The following is a 17,543-nucleotide window of genomic DNA, read 5'->3' as shown; positions in this document are numbered from 1 at the left end:
TATCCTTTCCTACCAGCATGGGGTGCATCTGACCTCCCAAGTGCTGAAAGGAAAATACCTAATCACATCACTTTTTATAAAAGATAAACAAATCTAAATTTAATCCAACTTACCCTTGTTTCCCAGGAGAAAGGGGCAGAGTGCTCATCTTGCCAAGTTATGTCCTGAAATAAAAATTCAAGAATAAATCTGAAATCCAAACCCAAACATACCCTGTGCAAACAACCACCCAAGGCCATGGGGGAACCAAAATTTAGGAAGAATCCCAACTCCTGGCTCTGAACAAGCCTGACATCATCACACTCTGCAGAGAATATGTTGACTTTCTGGGTCTGGCTTCCCCTCACTCTGCGGACCGAGACTGCCAGGCATGCCTGTCCCCTGCCAAGCAGATATTAGATGGATGCCTGGGAGTCCCAGGACAAACTTGGTGACAGGGAAGCTGAGCAGAAAGGGAACAGAGTTTCTAGGCTCAGGTCTCAGCCCTACCAGCAATTAGCCATGCGGCCAGGGGATGATGACTTAACCTTTCGAGCCTCAGTTTCCCCATCTGTAAAAGGAGAATCACACTTGCCTTGCAGAGTTGTTGTGAGGATTAAATGAGGTCACATATGAAAGGAATGCTTTCAAACACATTGGAAAAGACCCTGATACTGGGAAAGATTGAGGGCAAGAGGAGAAGGGGACAACAGAGGATGAGGTTGGATGGCATCATTAACTCAATGGACATGATTTTAAGCAAATTCTGGGAGATGGTGAAGGACAGGGAAGCCTGGCCTGCTGCAGTCTCTGAGGTCTCAAAGAGCCAGACACGACTTTGTAACTGAACAACAGTGAAAAGAATGTCAGAAAATTATTTGCAGTCAACACCAGTACCCAATTTTTAAATGGAGCCCCACCCACAATCCTAATAAGTGCCTCCCAGAAATCTCAAAGGCAATGATCAGCAAATCAATGAAGAAAATGCAATTATAATGATAACTCAGAATCATTCTGACCCTCACAAGCAGAACAGGATAAAAGGAGCCCTTCAAAATAGTCACGAGATTTGACCTTGGGTTCACCAGCCTAAATAAAGGCTTATAAAAATCTCCTTCCCTTAGCTACTTCTCCACCCTTCCACCTGTATTCCTATACTAGCAAATGTCTCATCTGGGCCCAGCTTCTACTGGGGATCATATTTTCTGAAGCAAAAACTGGGATATCTTGGGCGATCCAGATTGAAAATGGGATTAAGCACTTGAATTGAGACTGTCCTTGCATAAAGCACCCCAGGGATGGCGTCTTCCAACCCAGAAGCACTCCTTGCCCCTAGAGGTAGGTCACCTGGCTCCCCCTCCTCCAGGAGGTGGCCCAGTTCTGCAAAGGGCCCACTTTTTTTAGTACAAACTCCATTCCCAGCCTCAGTCTCTAAGCTATGTCTCCTATCACTCCTGACTCTCAGGCAAAACTAAAAACATGAGGCAACATGGGCCAACTGTGTCCCCACTGTGCAGTTAAGCCCACGTTTACGCTATAATTTACAAACTGTGTCCCTCCAAAAGTAGAAATGTGAGTTAACAAGTCTCAGCTAAGGGGGCCCTCAGTTCAAGTGTGTGTGGTCAGGAAGTGGGAGAAAAGTGTAGTTGAGCTAAATGACCTGAAAGTCCTTAAAATTCTATGATCTCAGGACCCTCTAAGTTCCTCATAGAAGCAATACAACAAGAAAGACTGTGTCAGATGGGAAAAATAAAGGAGGCTGATGGGATGTAAGTCCCCTTTATTCTAGATTTGGACCAGTGAAAAAAGGACAAAGGGAAACCAACTGGCAAATGTGTTCCCTCTGTCCTGGTGATAGACAACCCAGTGGCCACCTCAGGGGACAGAAGAGGTGTGCGGAGATTCAGTGGGCAAGCAGAGACAGACAGGGAGCAGGATCACTGGCCAAAAGCAGGACACATCCCTTCTCATGTGATACGATCAATCCTCTGAATATTAATTATGCAGCTTGAGTCCCTTTGAAATCTGCAAAGAACAGAGTAAGAAGGTTTGGGAGTTTGGAAGGTGAATGAGTGCAAGACTCTTAGGAACAACCTTCTTTTCTATTTTTCCAGCTTTTTTCTACAGTAATCCTGGCCTATCTTCTTCCCTGCCAATATACATATACAAGTTATAAATGTATTCCTCCTTAGGTAATTTTGTTAATGAAAGAAAAAATGAAGATGAAAAAACAATATTACATGAAATAAACAAAAAATCAAACAGGAGTATCAGAGGGAACCAATGAAAAACACTTTCTATAACAATGCTTCATTTGAGCTATATTTGATCATTTTTGTACATATTGTATACTTTTAAAAGAATTATTCCTCATAATTTCTTGGTGAAGAATTTGGAAAACAGTAAATATATTTTATAAAATCTGATAAACAAACATGAAAGGAAAGTTTTATTGGTAGTCATCTCTGATTGAAATGGATAAGATGTCTAAAATTTGTATATGTACTCATGGAGTAATAAAGAATTAGTTATTGTTTAAAAAAAGAAAAAGACTCTTAGGAGCAAAGACATAGCCTGGAGCATGGTAAGCCAGCAGGCTCCAAAGGCTGAAGCCCATGTTGGCTGAAATTTCAAAAGGGCTGCAGACAGAGGGGCACCCTGTGATTTCTCCACAACCTGATGTCAAGTCAATAATCTTTTGTTTGCTCCAGCAAGAAGCTGAGTCAAGGGGCAAATTCCTTAGATTTCTGCAGTTCCAAGCTCATAAAAAAATAATAAAGCACTCAACAAAAATAAACACGCCAAACCAAACCGCGATTGAAGCTCTGATGTCAGCCATTGCCCGGCTGCAGACTCCAGCCACTAACAGCCCTGGCAGCCAGCGCAGGCTCTCTGGGCCGCGGGATGCAAACCGGCATCAGAACTGCAAGGTTCTAGAAATGGGCAGTGGTGGTGGCAGCTGTACCACACTGGGAATGTTGTAACTGTACACCTAAAAAATGGTGAGAATGGTCAATGTTATGTCATGAGTATGTTACCACAATTCAAAAACCTGAATGCATTATATGACTCGAACTACACGACATTCTGGAAAAGGTAACATCATAGAGACAGGAAGATCAGTGGTTGCCAGGGTTAAATGGAAGGAGGGATGAGAAGGCAGAGGATTTTTAGGACGGTGAAACTACTCTGTACATACTATAATGACGGATACTTTTCTCAAAACCCAGAATGTGCAGCAGCAAGAGTAAACTGCAGTGCAAACTATGGACTTAGGGAAATAATGGTAGGTAGGTTCATCCACTGTGACAAATGTCCCACTCTGGTGGGGCCACATTGGTATTGGAAGAGGCTGCACGTGTGTGACAGTAGGGAGTATGTCAGAAATCTATACTTTCTACTCACCTTTGCTGGGAACCTTACATTGCTCTGAAAATTATTTTTCAAGATAAAAGTGACCCCTCCCCACTCCAAAAAAAAAAACCTGACAGGGGTAGCAAACACTAAAAACATCATTTCCTAATTACTTTAGTCTGTCTTGCTATCAACTATGCTCCTGACATTACTTATATCTATTGTACCTGCAAGACAGAAAGTGCATCGATCTGTAACAACACACAGTGGGGTCGCTGCACCTCCCTGACTGGCTCTGATTCCGTGAGCCACCTTAGGACTTGGACAGGACCGAGGGGAGCATCTCCATGGCAACCAGCAGGTGCTCCACAGCAGGGCTGCTCCCCTCGCTGCCCTGACACCAGATGCTGAACATTTCCCAACACACCACAAGCTGCAACCAATACCAGACACCCTGAAATCCATTCCATTCTACACTAAATGCAATTTTCACTATTAAAATTTTTAAGGATTTTGGTCATCTTGCCTTTGAAATTATTTGGCGACAGTAACTCATCGAGAATCGGTTGGTTTACTGTAAAAGTCATGACTATTCCAAAACTAATCTAAAGTGAGAAATTCTGGACTTAAAATTCATTTCAAAGGTGAAATGTTATAAATATTAGCCTCTCCTCTATGACTGGATACTAATGAGTCATTTCTTCTTTTATAACTTCCTTCCCAACTTCAGAGCCAGTGAACTTCATTTCGTCTCCAGCGTAGGGGGCAACACCGGTGGATGGCAGTGTCCACAGTGGATGACCCTCGGCCGGGCCCACAGGCCAGCCTGAGGAAGTGGGTCCAGGAGCACGGGCATTACAGAGCAACTCCGAGCTTCCCCTCCACAAAACCAGGTCACTAGCAGCCGGCAGACAGAGAGAGGTACCTTTCCTACAACAGTCAAAAGAAGTGCTTCGGAGACCCCTGAAGCACTCTGAGAGTCTTGTTTCCTCTCCGGGCCTCAAGGAGGGACAGGCTGGGGACCACTCTAAACCTGAAAAAATTGCACCTTTCTGCAGACCACCCCCTCTCTGGCACACCTGTCCCAGGTAGCCTGAGGGGATGGCCACTTCCAAGACCCCTACTGGTCTTGGGTCCCTGCTTGTGCCATTCATACACACCAGATTCAAAGCTCTCTAAAGAGCACTCTTAGCTTAAAGGTTTCAGACCTAGCTGTAAATCAGAATCACCACAGTTCAGTTCAGTTCAGTCATTCAGTCGTATCCGACTCTTTGCAACCCCATGAACCGCAGCACGCCAGGCCTCCCTGTCCATCACCAACTCCCGGAATTTACTCAAATTCATGTCCATTGAGTCAGTGATGCCATCCAACCATCTCATCCTCTGTCATCCCCTTCTCCTCCTGCCCTCAATCTTTCCCAGCATCAGGGTCTTTTCCAATGAGTCAGCTCTCCGCATCAGGTAGCCAAAGTACTGGAGTTTCAGCTTCACCATCAGTCCTTCCAATGAACACCCAGGACTGATCTCGTTTAGGATGGACTGGTTTGATCTCCTTGCAGTCCAAGGGACTCTCAAGAGTCTTCTCCAGCACCACAGTTCAAAAGCATCAATTTTTTGGCACTCAGCTTTCTTTGTAGTCCAACTCTCACATTCATACATGATCATTGGAAAAACCATAGCCTTGACTAGAGGGACCTTTTTTGGCAAAGTAATGTCTCTGCTTTTTAATATGCTGTCTAGGTTGGTCATAACTTTCCTTCCAAGAAGTAAGTGTCCTTTAATTTCATGGCTGCAATCACCATCCACAGTGATTTTGGAGCCCAGAAAAATAAAGTCTGACACTGTTTCCACTGTTTCCCCATCTATTTGCCAGGAAGTGATAGAACCGGATGCCAGTGTTGTTTTAACAGGCAGAAGCTGTGGGTCCCACCTGACATAGTTTTGGAAAACCAACAGCTCCCTGAGTGTGTGTGCTCAGTCATGTCCAACTCTCCGCAAACTCATGGACTGTAGCCCGCCAAGCTCCTCTGTCCATGGGGATTCTCCAGGCAAGAATACTGGAGTGGGTTGCCATGCCCTCCTCCAGGGGATCTTCCTGACCCAGAGACTGAACTTGCATATCCTGCATCGGCAAGCAGATTCTTTACCATTGGTGCCACCCGGTTATGATCCAACACCTCCCTAAGTCATTCTAATGCAGCGGTTCCCATGGGCAGCTCGCCTACATCAGTCCTCCACAGGACACCTGACTTCCGCTTCTCATGGAGGCACCTGGCCATGCAAGCTGCACGTGCTGACCTCCAAGGCTCAGGCGCCCACCTCTCTGCCCAGGCCACCCCACCTGTAGAGGCGGCCTCAATCAATACTGCTACACGGCTCTCATCGTTCCCAAGTAAGGACTTCTAGTAAACCAACCTGGATGCTGGCTGCTCTCACAAGAGGCCCGCGGTTTTCTAGGCTGGCTCTCACCTACCCCACTTTGAAGCAGGCAAAACCATGCTCTACGTCATCAGTATAATCAACCAAAGCAAACAGTCTCCTAAACACTGCAAGGCCTCAGCAAATCACATCTAAATGCTGCTAAGGAAATATCAATAATCTCAAATATGCAGATAACACCACCCTTATGGCAGAAAGCAAATCACTTCTAAAGGCCTCAGCAAATCACATCTAAAGGCTGCTTTAGAGATAAGAAAGCCTCCCTCAATGATCAATGCAAGGAAACAGAGGAAAGTAATAGAATGGGAAAGACTAGAGATCTCTTCAAGAAAATCAGAGATACCAAACAAACATTTCATAAAAAGATGGGCACAATAAAGGACAGAAATGGTATGGACTTAACAGAAGCAGAAGATATTAAGAAGAGGTGGCAAGAATACACAGAAGAACTGTACAAAAGAGATCTTCATGACCCAGATATACATAACGGTGTAATCACTCACCTAAAGCCAGACATCCTGGAATGCAAAGTCAAGTGGGCCTTAGGAAGTATTGCTACAAACAAAGCTAGTGGGGGTGATTGAATTCAAGCTGAGCTATTTCAAATCCTAAAAGATGATGCTGTTGAAGTACTCCACTCAATACGCCAGCAAATTTGGAAAATTTAGCAGTGGCCACAGGACTGGAAAAGGTCAGTTTTCCATTCAATCCCTAAGAAAGGCAATGCCAAAGAATGTTCAAACTACTGCACAACTGCACTCATCTCACGTGCTAGCAGAGCAATGCTCAAAAATCTCCAAGCCAGGCTTCAATAGTACATGAACTTCCAGATGTACAATCTGGATTTAGAAAAGGCAGAGGAACCAGAGATCAAATTGCCAACATCTGCTGGATCACTGAAAAAGCAGGAGAGTTCCAGTGAAACACTTACTTCTGTTTTATTGACTATGCCAAAACCTTTGACTATGTGGATCACGACAAACTGGAAAATGCTTAAAGAAATGGGAATACCAGACCACCTGATCTGCCTCCTGAGAAATCTGTATGCAGGTCAAGAAGCAACAGTTAGAACTGGACATGGAACAACAGACTGGTTCCAAATGGGGAAAGGAGTACATCAAGGCTGTACACTGTCCCCCAGCTTATTTAATTGCTGGAAGAAATATCATTAACCTCAGATACGCAGATGACACCACCCTTATGGCAGAAACTGAAGAACTAAAGAGCCTATTGATGAAAATGAAAGAGGAGAGTGAAAAAGCTGGCTTACAACTCAACATTCACAAAACTAAGATCATGGCATTTGATCCCATCACTTCATGGTAAATAGATGGGGAAACAGTGGTTGACTTTATTTTTGGGGGGTCCAAAATCACTGCAGATGGTGACTGCAGCCATGAAATTAAAAGACACTTGCTCATCTATGGCTGATTCATATCAATGTATGACAAAACCCACTGAAAAATTTAAAAAAAAAAAGATAAAAAAAATAATAAAATTAAAAAAAAATAAATAAATAAAAGACACTTGCTCCTTGGAAGAAAAGCTATGACCAAGCTAGACAGCATAGTAAAGAGCAGAGACATTACTTTGCCAACAAATGTCCGTCTATGCAATGCTATAGTTTTTCCAGTAGTCATGTACGGATGTGAGAGTTGGACAATAAAGAAAGCTGAACACCAAAGAATTGATATTTTTGATGCTGTGGTGTTGGAGAAGACTCTTGAAAGTCCCTTGGACTGCAAGGAGATCCAACCAGTTCATCCTGAAGGAAATCAGTCCTGAATATTCATTGGAAGAACTGATGCTGAAGCTGAAACCCCAATACTTTGGCCACCTGATGCAAAGAACTGACTCATTGGAAAAGACTCTGATGCTGGGAAAGATTCAAGGCAAGAGAAGAAGGGGACAACAGAGGATAAGATGGTTGGATGGCTTGATGGACATAAGTTTGAGCAAGCTCCAGGAGTTGGTGATGGACAGGGAAGCCTGCAGTGCTGCAGTCCATGGGGTCGTAGAGTCAGACATGACTGAGCGAGTGAACTGAACTAAATGGTTGCTTTCATTTCATTCTTTCCAGAGTTCAAAGATTACATACAACTACTGCAACAGCATTTCTAATAATGCCTCTGCATAACTACAATAAGTATGTAATCATAAATACTCTGATATTGTAGAGTCAAAATATGGTGTGCTGTTTGTTAAATTTCTCCTGCCACCTAGAGGGCTGAGTCTCTAAAAGTTAGAATCCCAACCATTAAGCTCCCCAGAAATACATCTGATTTTTCTTGAGTGGTTCAGAAGCAGTGCTCACAGGACCCATACATTATCATTGTCCTCCTAAGTCCATAAATTGGGGGAGTTTCCAGTTGATTGACAGATGGTGCCATCGTGGCTTAAAGGTGAGAAGTTTAAACTGTGAAATACTCCAAACTAGAGAAATGACGCTCAGATGGCAGAGCCTGCAGGAGAAGGACAGACACTCCCTGTGTTGCTGTCTCGTCCCTCCAGGGATGTCGGCTGGCCTGGGCCTCCTGGCACATCCTGCACCAAGCACCTTCTTCCTGACGGTCTGCTGAGTGTCAGTCTGTACCTCAAACTCACAGAAGCATGTTAAAAACAGAAGGGAGGGAATCATACTCCCTGGTATTTAGCCGAATGAGTTGAAAACTGCAGTTCAGTTGCTCAGTCATGTTGGACTCTTTGCGACCCCATGGACTACAGCCTGCCAGGCCTCCCTATCCATCACCAACTTCCAGAGCTTGCTCAAACTCATGTTCATCAAGTCGGTGATGCTATCCAACCATCTCATCCTCTGTCGTCTCCTTGTCTTTCCCAGCATCAGGGTCTTTTCAAATGAGTCAGTTCTTCGCATCAGGTGGCCTTCAATCTTTCCCAGCATCAGGGTCTTTTCAAATGAGTCAGTTCTTCGCATCAGGTGGCCAAAGTATTAGAGCTTCAGCTTCAGCATCAGTCCTTCCAATGAATTTTCAGGACTGATCTCCTTTAGGATGGACTGGCTGGATCTCCTTAGGTCCACATAAACACCTACACATGGCTGCTTATAGCAGCTTCAATCATAAATGCCAAGACTTAGAAGTAACTAAGATGTCCTTTCATGGGTGAATGGCTATGAATGGCTAAGAAAACTGTGGCCATTCAGGCTGTAGACTATTATTCAGTGCTAAGAGGAATGGGCTATCAAGCCATGAAAAGACACAGAGGAAACTTAATGCATATTACTAAATGACAGAAACAGTCAAAAAAGGCTGTAGACTCCATGATTCCAACCATGTCATCTGGAAAAGGCAAAACTATGGTAATAGTAAAAAGATAAGCAGTTGCTAGGGACTGCAGGGGAGAAAGGGATGAATAGGAAAAGCATACAGGGTTTTTAGGACAGTGAAATACTCTGTATGGTACTATCAGTATAATGATGGAATTGAGTCCTCAAACAGTCCAAACCACTGAGTGTCCAATATCAAGAGTGAACTATAGGGCTTCTCTGGTGGCGCAGTGGATAAGAATCCGCCTGCCAATGCAGGAGATACGGGTTCGATCCCTGATCCGGGAAGATCCCACATGCTGCAGAGCAACTAAGCCCATGCACCACACCCAGGGAAGCCCAGCGTCTACAGCCTGTGCTCTGCAACAAGAGAAGGCACGGCAGTGAGAAGCCCACACACCACAGCCAAGAGTACCGTGAGCACTGCTCACTGCAACTAGAGAAAGCCCGTGCCCAGCAACTAAAATCCAGCGCAGCCAAAAATTAATTATTTAAATAGATTATTAAAAAATAGTGGAAAATATACATTTTAAAAAAGAGTGAACTGTAATGTAAACTATGAACTGGGTGATGGTGTGTAGCTTCACTAATTATAGTAAATGCACCGCTGTGATGGGGGGCTGTTGATTCTGTGGGGGGAGGGGCTGTGCATGTATAAGGAGGTGGGTATATGGAAACCTCTGTACTTTCTGCTCAGTCATGCTGTGAACCTATCAATGCTCTGAAAAATAAAGTCCACTAAGGAGTAAGGGAGAAGAATATGCTCTTTTTTTAACCAACTGCTTATTCTTAGGGACTATTGTTTATATATTTATGGAATGGATGCTTTCCCCTTTGACCTGCAGTATTGAATACACTTAATTCTGTTGAGATAAGACGGTTTCCATCACTGGAGGAACAAAACTGCAGTTCTGACAACCGAAAAAGAGTTACAGTTTAACTACTGGACAGGTTCCATCATGAACACAGCACAGAAACTCAGGCCTCCACAGACCTTAGCAAAAACAAAAGCTCCGTGCCAAGGTGGCCACGGAAGGTGGGTGGGGAGGTCAGAGGAAACAAACAGGAGCACGGAGTAGGAAGTTTAAGACAGGTCTGGCCTTGATTTATTTTTCTGAGAAGTGGATTTTTTCTTCTTACTTTAGAATGTCAAAGTAACTCCCATCCATTACAAGACGACTTCACATGTGCCAATAACCTTCCCAGCTCCGCCCCTCACCCTGGGAGACAAGGAGCAAGTCATTTCACTTTTTTGCAAAACCTGTTCCCTGGTAATTACGGGCCACGCACCCAAGGGCAGGGGCAGGGGGAGCCAGTGTGGCTGCCTCAGCTCCCAGGGGAGGGTTTCAATACCCTTCCTCTTCCAGAGGCACCAGCTATGCAGGGTCCCAGGCCAGGTGCTTCTCTGGACAGAGAACTATCTGTCTGCAAAGGGAAACCTGGGGAAGGGACCCACAGCCTCCTCCTCACAGCCTGTGGAGGTGAACATGGACCCACGGCCACGTTCTCAACTCCTGGTTGGAGCCAGGGCACAGGCACCAGGACTTGGTAAACCACATCCACCCTGTCATCTTTTCTAAAGAATGCATGCATCTGCCGGACAGAAGTGTGGGATTCATAATTAAACATTCCACCTTTCTTAAAAAAAAAAAAAAAAAGAGTCCAAAACACTGAAAAGGTAACTCTCAAAATTCTCACTTGGGGGCCAAAGGCTGAAAAATAAGAAGCCAAGCTGCTGAAGCAAAAGGGGAAGAGGTGACCTCACACATCACAAGCCCTGCATCAGGAAGCCACAGAGCCAACCAAACTCAAATCTGATGAAGATTTAATAATTGAGGAGCATTCTGGAAGGACTACCAACTGCTTCATAATGCTGCTTCTGCACTGTTTGAAACTTTTAACAGTAACATACAGGTACGTTGGGCTTCCCTGCTGGCTGAGCGGTAAAGAATCCACCTGAAATGCAGGAGATACAGGGGACGCAGGTTCGATCCCTGGGTCAGGAAGATCCCCTGGAGGAGGGCATGGCAACCCACTCCAGTGTTCTTGCCTGGAGAATCCCACAGACAGAGAAGCATGGCGGGCTACAGTACATGGTGTCACAAATAGACAGACACAAGTGAAGCAACTTAACATACATGCACACACAGGTATGTCAGTTTAGAAATTGTATACTTAATTAATTTTATTTTAAAACACAAACATCTAGGCTGTCCAGCCTAGACCCTAAGGAGAGAGGGCAAGGTGACTCGTTGCAGTCAGCCCAAAGGGCATGGCCTGGATGCCAGCAGCTCATCAAAGTCTGCTGACTGGGGGGCTCCATACTGACCCCCTCCTCCTGAGCACTTAAGGGAAGGGTGCTTCACCAACCCTGGGGGAGCAGGAGCTGGACAGGCGGCAGGGCTGTGGAAAACTGAGGGGCCTTCAGAGGCCTGCAGGCAATCTCCTGACTTCCTGCAGGAGTCAGGAAGGCCAAGACGCAGCCCCAGAAAAGGAGGTGAAGGCCAGGTGGAGTGAAAGATAAGCCAGCCAGTCCTCTGGTTCCTGCAGGAGGGGGAGGGACACAGAGGCTGGGGGAACACCTCCTTCCAACAGCAGCTGCTCACGCCAAGCTGCTGAACAGGAGGTGGAGCTGTCTGGCTCCAGGGCTTACAACCCACATTCTCCAGCACTCAAAATCCAGATCTGGACCCCTGGGGTTGGCACATGGAAACATCCTTTCTGCCCAGCCCCACTTACTTTATAAAGAGGTGAAACAGGCAAGTAGGTACATGAGAGGCAACACTCTGGCTGCCCAAATTTCTGAGTTCACCTGCTTATGGCTTATCTGGAGCCTAGTTGTGGCACGGAGCTCAGAACCCTGAATTCTCAAATCCTGCTAGATTGGTGGCAAGAATCTGGGAGCAAGGGCAGGGTGCAGAGAGCTACAAATGCCTAGAAAGTCAGGGTTTTGTTTTCTGTTTTTGCTACTTGATAACAGGAGGCAGACTAGGGTGATACCTAAATCTCCCTAGATGAAAACTCTTCATCTCCCAAAATAAGCCATTGCCTACTTTTACTGCTGTAGGAAGAAGGCAGGAATTGAGAAGCACAGAGCAAGTCAAACTGTTGAAAGCACCTATTTGCAAACATGCCTTAACGTCCAGACCAAACATGTGATGCAAAGGGCACGCCCAATGTCCCTGTCTGTTCCAAGCAAGGCCTGTAAGTCCGAGAGGTCTGGTGAGCTGGGCATGCCTGGTCACTCAGTCACGTCCAATTCTTCATGGCCCCATGAACTGCAGCCCTCCAGGCTCCTCTGTCCATGGAATTTTCCAGGCAAGAATGCTGGAGCAAGTTGCCATTTCCTCCTCCAGGGGATCTTCTGGTCCCAGGGATTGAACCTGCATCTCTTGCGTCTCCTGCATTGGCAGGCGGATTCTTTACCACTGAGCCTCCTAGGAATGCTAAGCATCCCTAAAGAATGAATGGCTCTAGTGTCTAACATACTAGGCTTAGGGAAATAGTCACTCGGTTGACTGCCAAGGTAGTAAGAACCAAAAAACTGATAGAACCCTTCACGGCTTCCACGCTCAAAAGCAGGCAGCCAGCCTCCCTTTCTGCATCAGGCCTGTCCTCCCAGCAAGGGTGGATCTGGGCCTGGATACTGGTCCTCTTGCTTTACAGACAGCGAATGTACAAACAAACACACAGATGGCATGCTGCCACACCTGTCCTACACAGAGCAGCCCCACATGTGCCAACTGGATGTGTGAGCCGAGCCCTGACCACACTCCCTGCCACCAAGATCCATGACCATCAACACACAAGTAAGTTTCCACTTGCTTGTTCCTGCCACACATAACAAAGCCTGGATGACAGTCACATTTGAAGGCTGTATTCGCATGATCTGACGTAAAATGTGGCTGTCTGGGATGCAAAAATGTTACTGGCGACAGGATAGAGGGTATTCAAAGAAATAGGCAATGTCCTGGTCCTTCATGATAGCTGAAAGAGGGGCACAATCTGAGGCTGGAATGATGGCTGATCAGGAGTCAGGGCACCTCACATCCACACTATGGACAGAGCAAGCTCAGCTTTCAATATGTGCCCCAAGGTGAATCCCCAGAGCTCATCAGAACAGAGCTCCTTCTCACGTGGGACTATACATGGCTGACTCTAAGCTTAGCAATGGGAGGAATTTATTTCACGACAGTGATTTTCAAAAGTGGACACAGACAGACTACAGCTAGCAACCTTAATACTGACATTTTCGCCAGTGGCAGCAGCAGCCATTTTTAGTCCCATGGGCCTTTCCTATGTATAAGCTCTTCTATCATCCTGTGACTGTTCTTCCCACTGTAGGAGTTCAGAGACATTAATGAATTACCACAGTCAAAAAGTTAGTTGATGGGGAGCCAAAGCAAACCCAAGACTCACAACCAAGCCCAGGTGCTGAAAAGGCCCTCGGAACCCAGAATCCCAGATGGTCTTTCCCAAGTATCAACGAGGCCCCCCCTACTTGTCATCCAAGGTCAGACACTGGTTAAAGCAAGAGCTGGGGTCCACCTGAGCACCCAACCTTCATTGAGCCAACTGTGGATGCTGGCAGTGGCGGAGCCCAAGGAGCAGTCTCTGTTCCAAGACTGGCTGTGGAGGCCACAGAGACTACATCTGAAGGCAGATTAAACAGGAAAGAACAGAGCAGCTGACTCAGACTGGCTCAGGGCCCTTTTGGGTAAGCCTATTCAGGCAGGCTACTCTGTCCAGCAGCCTACAGAGGGGGTACCCCCACCCTGTCCCCATCATCACCCCTTGTGCCCAGGAGCCAACCCTCCTCCAAGAACAACTGTACTCCTGGGCATGAGACTACCAACTCGACTCTGGTGCCAAGTCGATGTAACACACTTTAAACTCTCTAGTGGGATTAAATCACTGTAGCCCAAAAGACAAAAAGCTCTGGGCAATGTTCCTCTGTAACTTTCTTCAAACTCACTGTGTCTCTGCCACTCATGCTAAGAGCCTGGCAGGAGGTTTGCAGATCACGCTCCCAGGCAGGTCGTTTTCCAAAGCTAAGTTCAGTTCTGAAAAACAGGGCTCTTGTGCTCCCGGAAGAATATGCAAGTGCCACAACAAAAAGTTCTATTGGCTGTTAAATTGCTTTGGGTTTACAAATTCACACAAATGGCTCAGTCTGGTACCCAGTTAAGAAATCAGAGTACACAATCCACTTGGTCATATCTTATCAGCAATATGGCACAGGCCTTTTGATGATGAACAGGCATACGGATATTCTTAGCCAGGCAGCTAGCTAAAGGAAAATGACAGTGACTCTCCAACATCTGTAAGTACTTGCAGGTTTATTTCCTCTCACAGTTTATTTACTCATGATGTTTCCAAGAGGGGCTGACTGCTTTTCCATCACCCAAATCTGAGCACCAACACTGCAAACATCTTTAGAGATGCTTATTTTCACATTAAATATGTTTCAGCTCTGGGATTACATTTTAAATGTATATTCTCATCCATTCCATTACCACACCCTCGTTTTTCCTGGCAAAGCCTTTAGAGTTTAAAATCCAATGAAGACTTTTCAGCCTCTCAGAATAAAGCCATGTGGGCAGCATATTTCTGCCTCTCACACATCTCTCATATTAAAGCGGGTTTATGACCACAAACATTTTGTATTAATCAACGTTTCCGCACACCCACGCCTGAAAATCAGATTAAAACCTCATTCTCCACTAGAATTCCTTCTGCAGTCCACAACTTCCTCAGAAAATCTCTCCAAGCTAGGCCCCTCATCCTTGCAGCCTCAAAGCATGCGGATTTCATTGTATATTGCTTGCTGCTTTCGACTTGGACCAAAAGTTGAGTTTGAAAAGCCCAAGAGCCACAAATTTGGCACCAAACAGGCTTTAGTTAAACACATTTCCAGGAAAAAGCCAACGTTCTGAGCAGCACAGAACACTCAGGCCTTTGTGAGTTTCCATGGGTCATCCCTGAGTTTTTTCTAGCTTCAGGGTTTCTTCCTCCAGTGAACATCCCTCTAGAAGTCCCAGCAGAGTGTCTAGGTCAGAGGCCCAGACAAGCCCTTATATGTACCAAAGGTTTGCAACAGCTCATTTAAACGTATCCAGTGTTTTTCAGCGGAAAAGAGGGGCCACCACACTCACTCCCAAAACAAAACTGCACATGGGGCTCACTCGGAAACATCTTAGGCTTTGGGAAATCTCGGAAGGCACCTCTTTATTCTTGTTATCTTGCTTGACAATTTCACTCTCTTCGCACAACTCATCGCAAATATTAACAATATTATTATGTATAAAATGACTACCTTCCCTAGCAGGCTTGGGGTGGGTATTATTATTCTTGGGGGTACCTGAGGTTCTAAAAGGTTAGGTCACCCACGGCCAGACAGCTAAATGGCAGAATAGATTAGAACCTAGGCTGGCCTGGCTTAAAATCCCCTGCTGCGGCCAATTTGGTCTGCCTCGCTTCCAGCAACTGCCTCCAGCTCTGGGAGAAGTCTCGTGTCCAGTGCGGCCCGTCAGGGCAGGTCTAGATGGAGGGTCTTGAATGACCTCCTTCCTTCTCTCGGCGGTTCTCCAGACTCCCAAGGGGAGCCCCCCCAGGTCCCGACCTCCGGCTCCAGGCCGCCCATTCCACCCACCCGGGTTCCTGCGCCTTCTCTCCAGCCCCTGCCCGCGCGTCTGGAGGGGAGGGTTGCTAGCCGGCAGGTGTCCGCCCGGCCGCCGGCGCATCGCGTAGCCGGGGAAGGGTGGAGGGGCCGCCGGCCCGTCCGCACCTACCTCGTCCCCGAAGCGCACCACCTTCTGGCCCGTGGGCCCGCGCAAGCCGGGGAAGCGCGCGAGCTCCTCGGGGTCGCCCGGCGCCGGGGCGCTCGGCCCCACCAGACACCGGTCGATGATCTCGTCCTGCTGAGCCGGCGGCAGCCGCGCCCACTCGGGCCCGTACTTCTCCCGGATCTTCTCCTTGTCCTGCATGATCTTCCGAGCCATGGGGCTTAGCGACGAGAAGTAGGTGAAGCGCTTCCGCTCCCGGTCGTCCAGAGGCCGGTTCGCGCTCATGACGGCCGTGCGAGAGGCCGCAATCGCCGCCGCCATGGACGCCATGCCCTGCCCGCCCGCAGCTCTCCACCCCCGCCCCGGCCAGGGCCCTGGCCCAGGCCCCAGCCCCCGCCCAGCGGCCCGAGCGCCGCCCCCACCCCGCCCCCCGAACAGCGCCCTTCCGCCCCCGGGAGCCCGGGCCCCGCCGCCCCAGGAACCCCGCCTCCGAGCCCGCCCAGCCCCCAAGGCCCCGCCCCTCCCCGCCCCACTCCGAGGGCTCCGCCCTCCGCGCCCCCGCCCTCCGCGCCCCCACCCTGGGAAGGCCGCGGTCTGTACCCCACTGCTTCTGGAACCTGGCACTCCGCGCTCCTCTACCCCCAGGAACCTGCCCTCCGCACTCCCACCCCGGGATCTTGGCGCCCCGACCCCGGGAACCCCGCGTCGCGCATCCCGCACCAGCCCACCGCCGGGAACCCCGCCCTTCGGGCAGCTCCCGGAGCTACCTTCTTACGCCTGGTTGCGTCCTCCAGATCGGCTCTCTCATGTTCCCGCGGTGCCCCCACTTTTCGGGGCTCCCCTTGGGCAGCGCAGGAGATGACTGGCGCATCCCCAGGTCCGCGCCTGGCAGTCTGATGGGACTGCTGGTGGTGACCGCCATAGTGCCACGTGGTCACTAGTTTGACAAAGGAAACTTTTGTCCCTCCGATGTGCCTAAGTAATACCGGCATTTCTGGACCAAGCCACAGGTCACCTTATTCTTATCCCTTTCCCAACTGAGCCATCTTTTTCATCTTTCTCTGAACTGTCCCCAAACCTGGACCAGGGTCTTGGCGCGGTGAGCTGATAGAAGGGGTGGGCTCGGGGCAGTGAGGGCGCAAAAGATACGAGCTCGGGACACTGGACTAGTGTCTAGAGAGTTGAAAGAATATAAATTTCCGCGGCTCCCAAAGAGAGGAGTAAAGTGAAGTATCAGGTAGCCTTTCGCTAAAAAGGAGTTAGGAACTGCCGGGCGGGCATCTGCGGCCCGCGGGCTAGTAAACCTGAACTTCGTTTTTCTTTTGCAGGTGAAGACTTCTTCCCCAAACCTGTCGCATGGTCTTTGCTTTCTCCAAGATTCCTTTTGGAGTCTCAGAAATCACATAGGAAGAGTTCAGTGCTGTTAGAAACTTGGTCCCACCTGGTTTTCACAGCAATTGCAAAAACAAATGGTCTTTGCAAAAAAGCATAACCCAATTAAGTGTTTAGATCAAATATAATTTATTACCAGAGAAGTCATAATATAAATGCAATATGAAACAAATCAGGGACATCAGCCAAGCTATGTAAAGTCCATGATCTGGGTGATAAGAGGTAGCTAGAAGAAAATTTCTTCCATATTATAATAAGAAATTCAAAGGAATTAAATAATTTTGCTGCAACTAAGAGATAAACGGATG

General features: G+C 47.5%; 1 protein-coding gene across 1 annotated transcript in view; it reads right to left on the bottom strand.

Moving 5' to 3' along the window:
• The window catches only part of C2H1orf198 (chromosome 2 C1orf198 homolog), a 35,532-nt gene extending 19,306 nt beyond the window's left edge, over positions 1-16,226 (bottom strand). The window contains exons 1-2 of the mRNA XM_065922322.1: positions 15,850-16,226; positions 114-164 (exon numbers count right to left, since the gene is read on the bottom strand). Of these exons, the coding sequence (XP_065778394.1) occupies positions 114-164; positions 15,850-16,173 (375 nt within the window). The 5' untranslated portion in view covers positions 16,174-16,226. The remainder of the gene's footprint in view (positions 1-113; positions 165-15,849) is intronic.
• Between the last annotated feature and the right edge of the window lie 1,317 nt (positions 16,227-17,543).

The sequence above is a fragment of the Muntiacus reevesi genome, chromosome 2 (assembly GCF_963930625.1).
Source record: "Muntiacus reevesi chromosome 2, mMunRee1.1, whole genome shotgun sequence".
NCBI classification, from domain to species: domain Eukaryota; kingdom Metazoa; phylum Chordata; class Mammalia; order Artiodactyla; family Cervidae; genus Muntiacus; species Muntiacus reevesi.
This window is presented reverse-complemented; position numbering and strand designations above follow the sequence as displayed.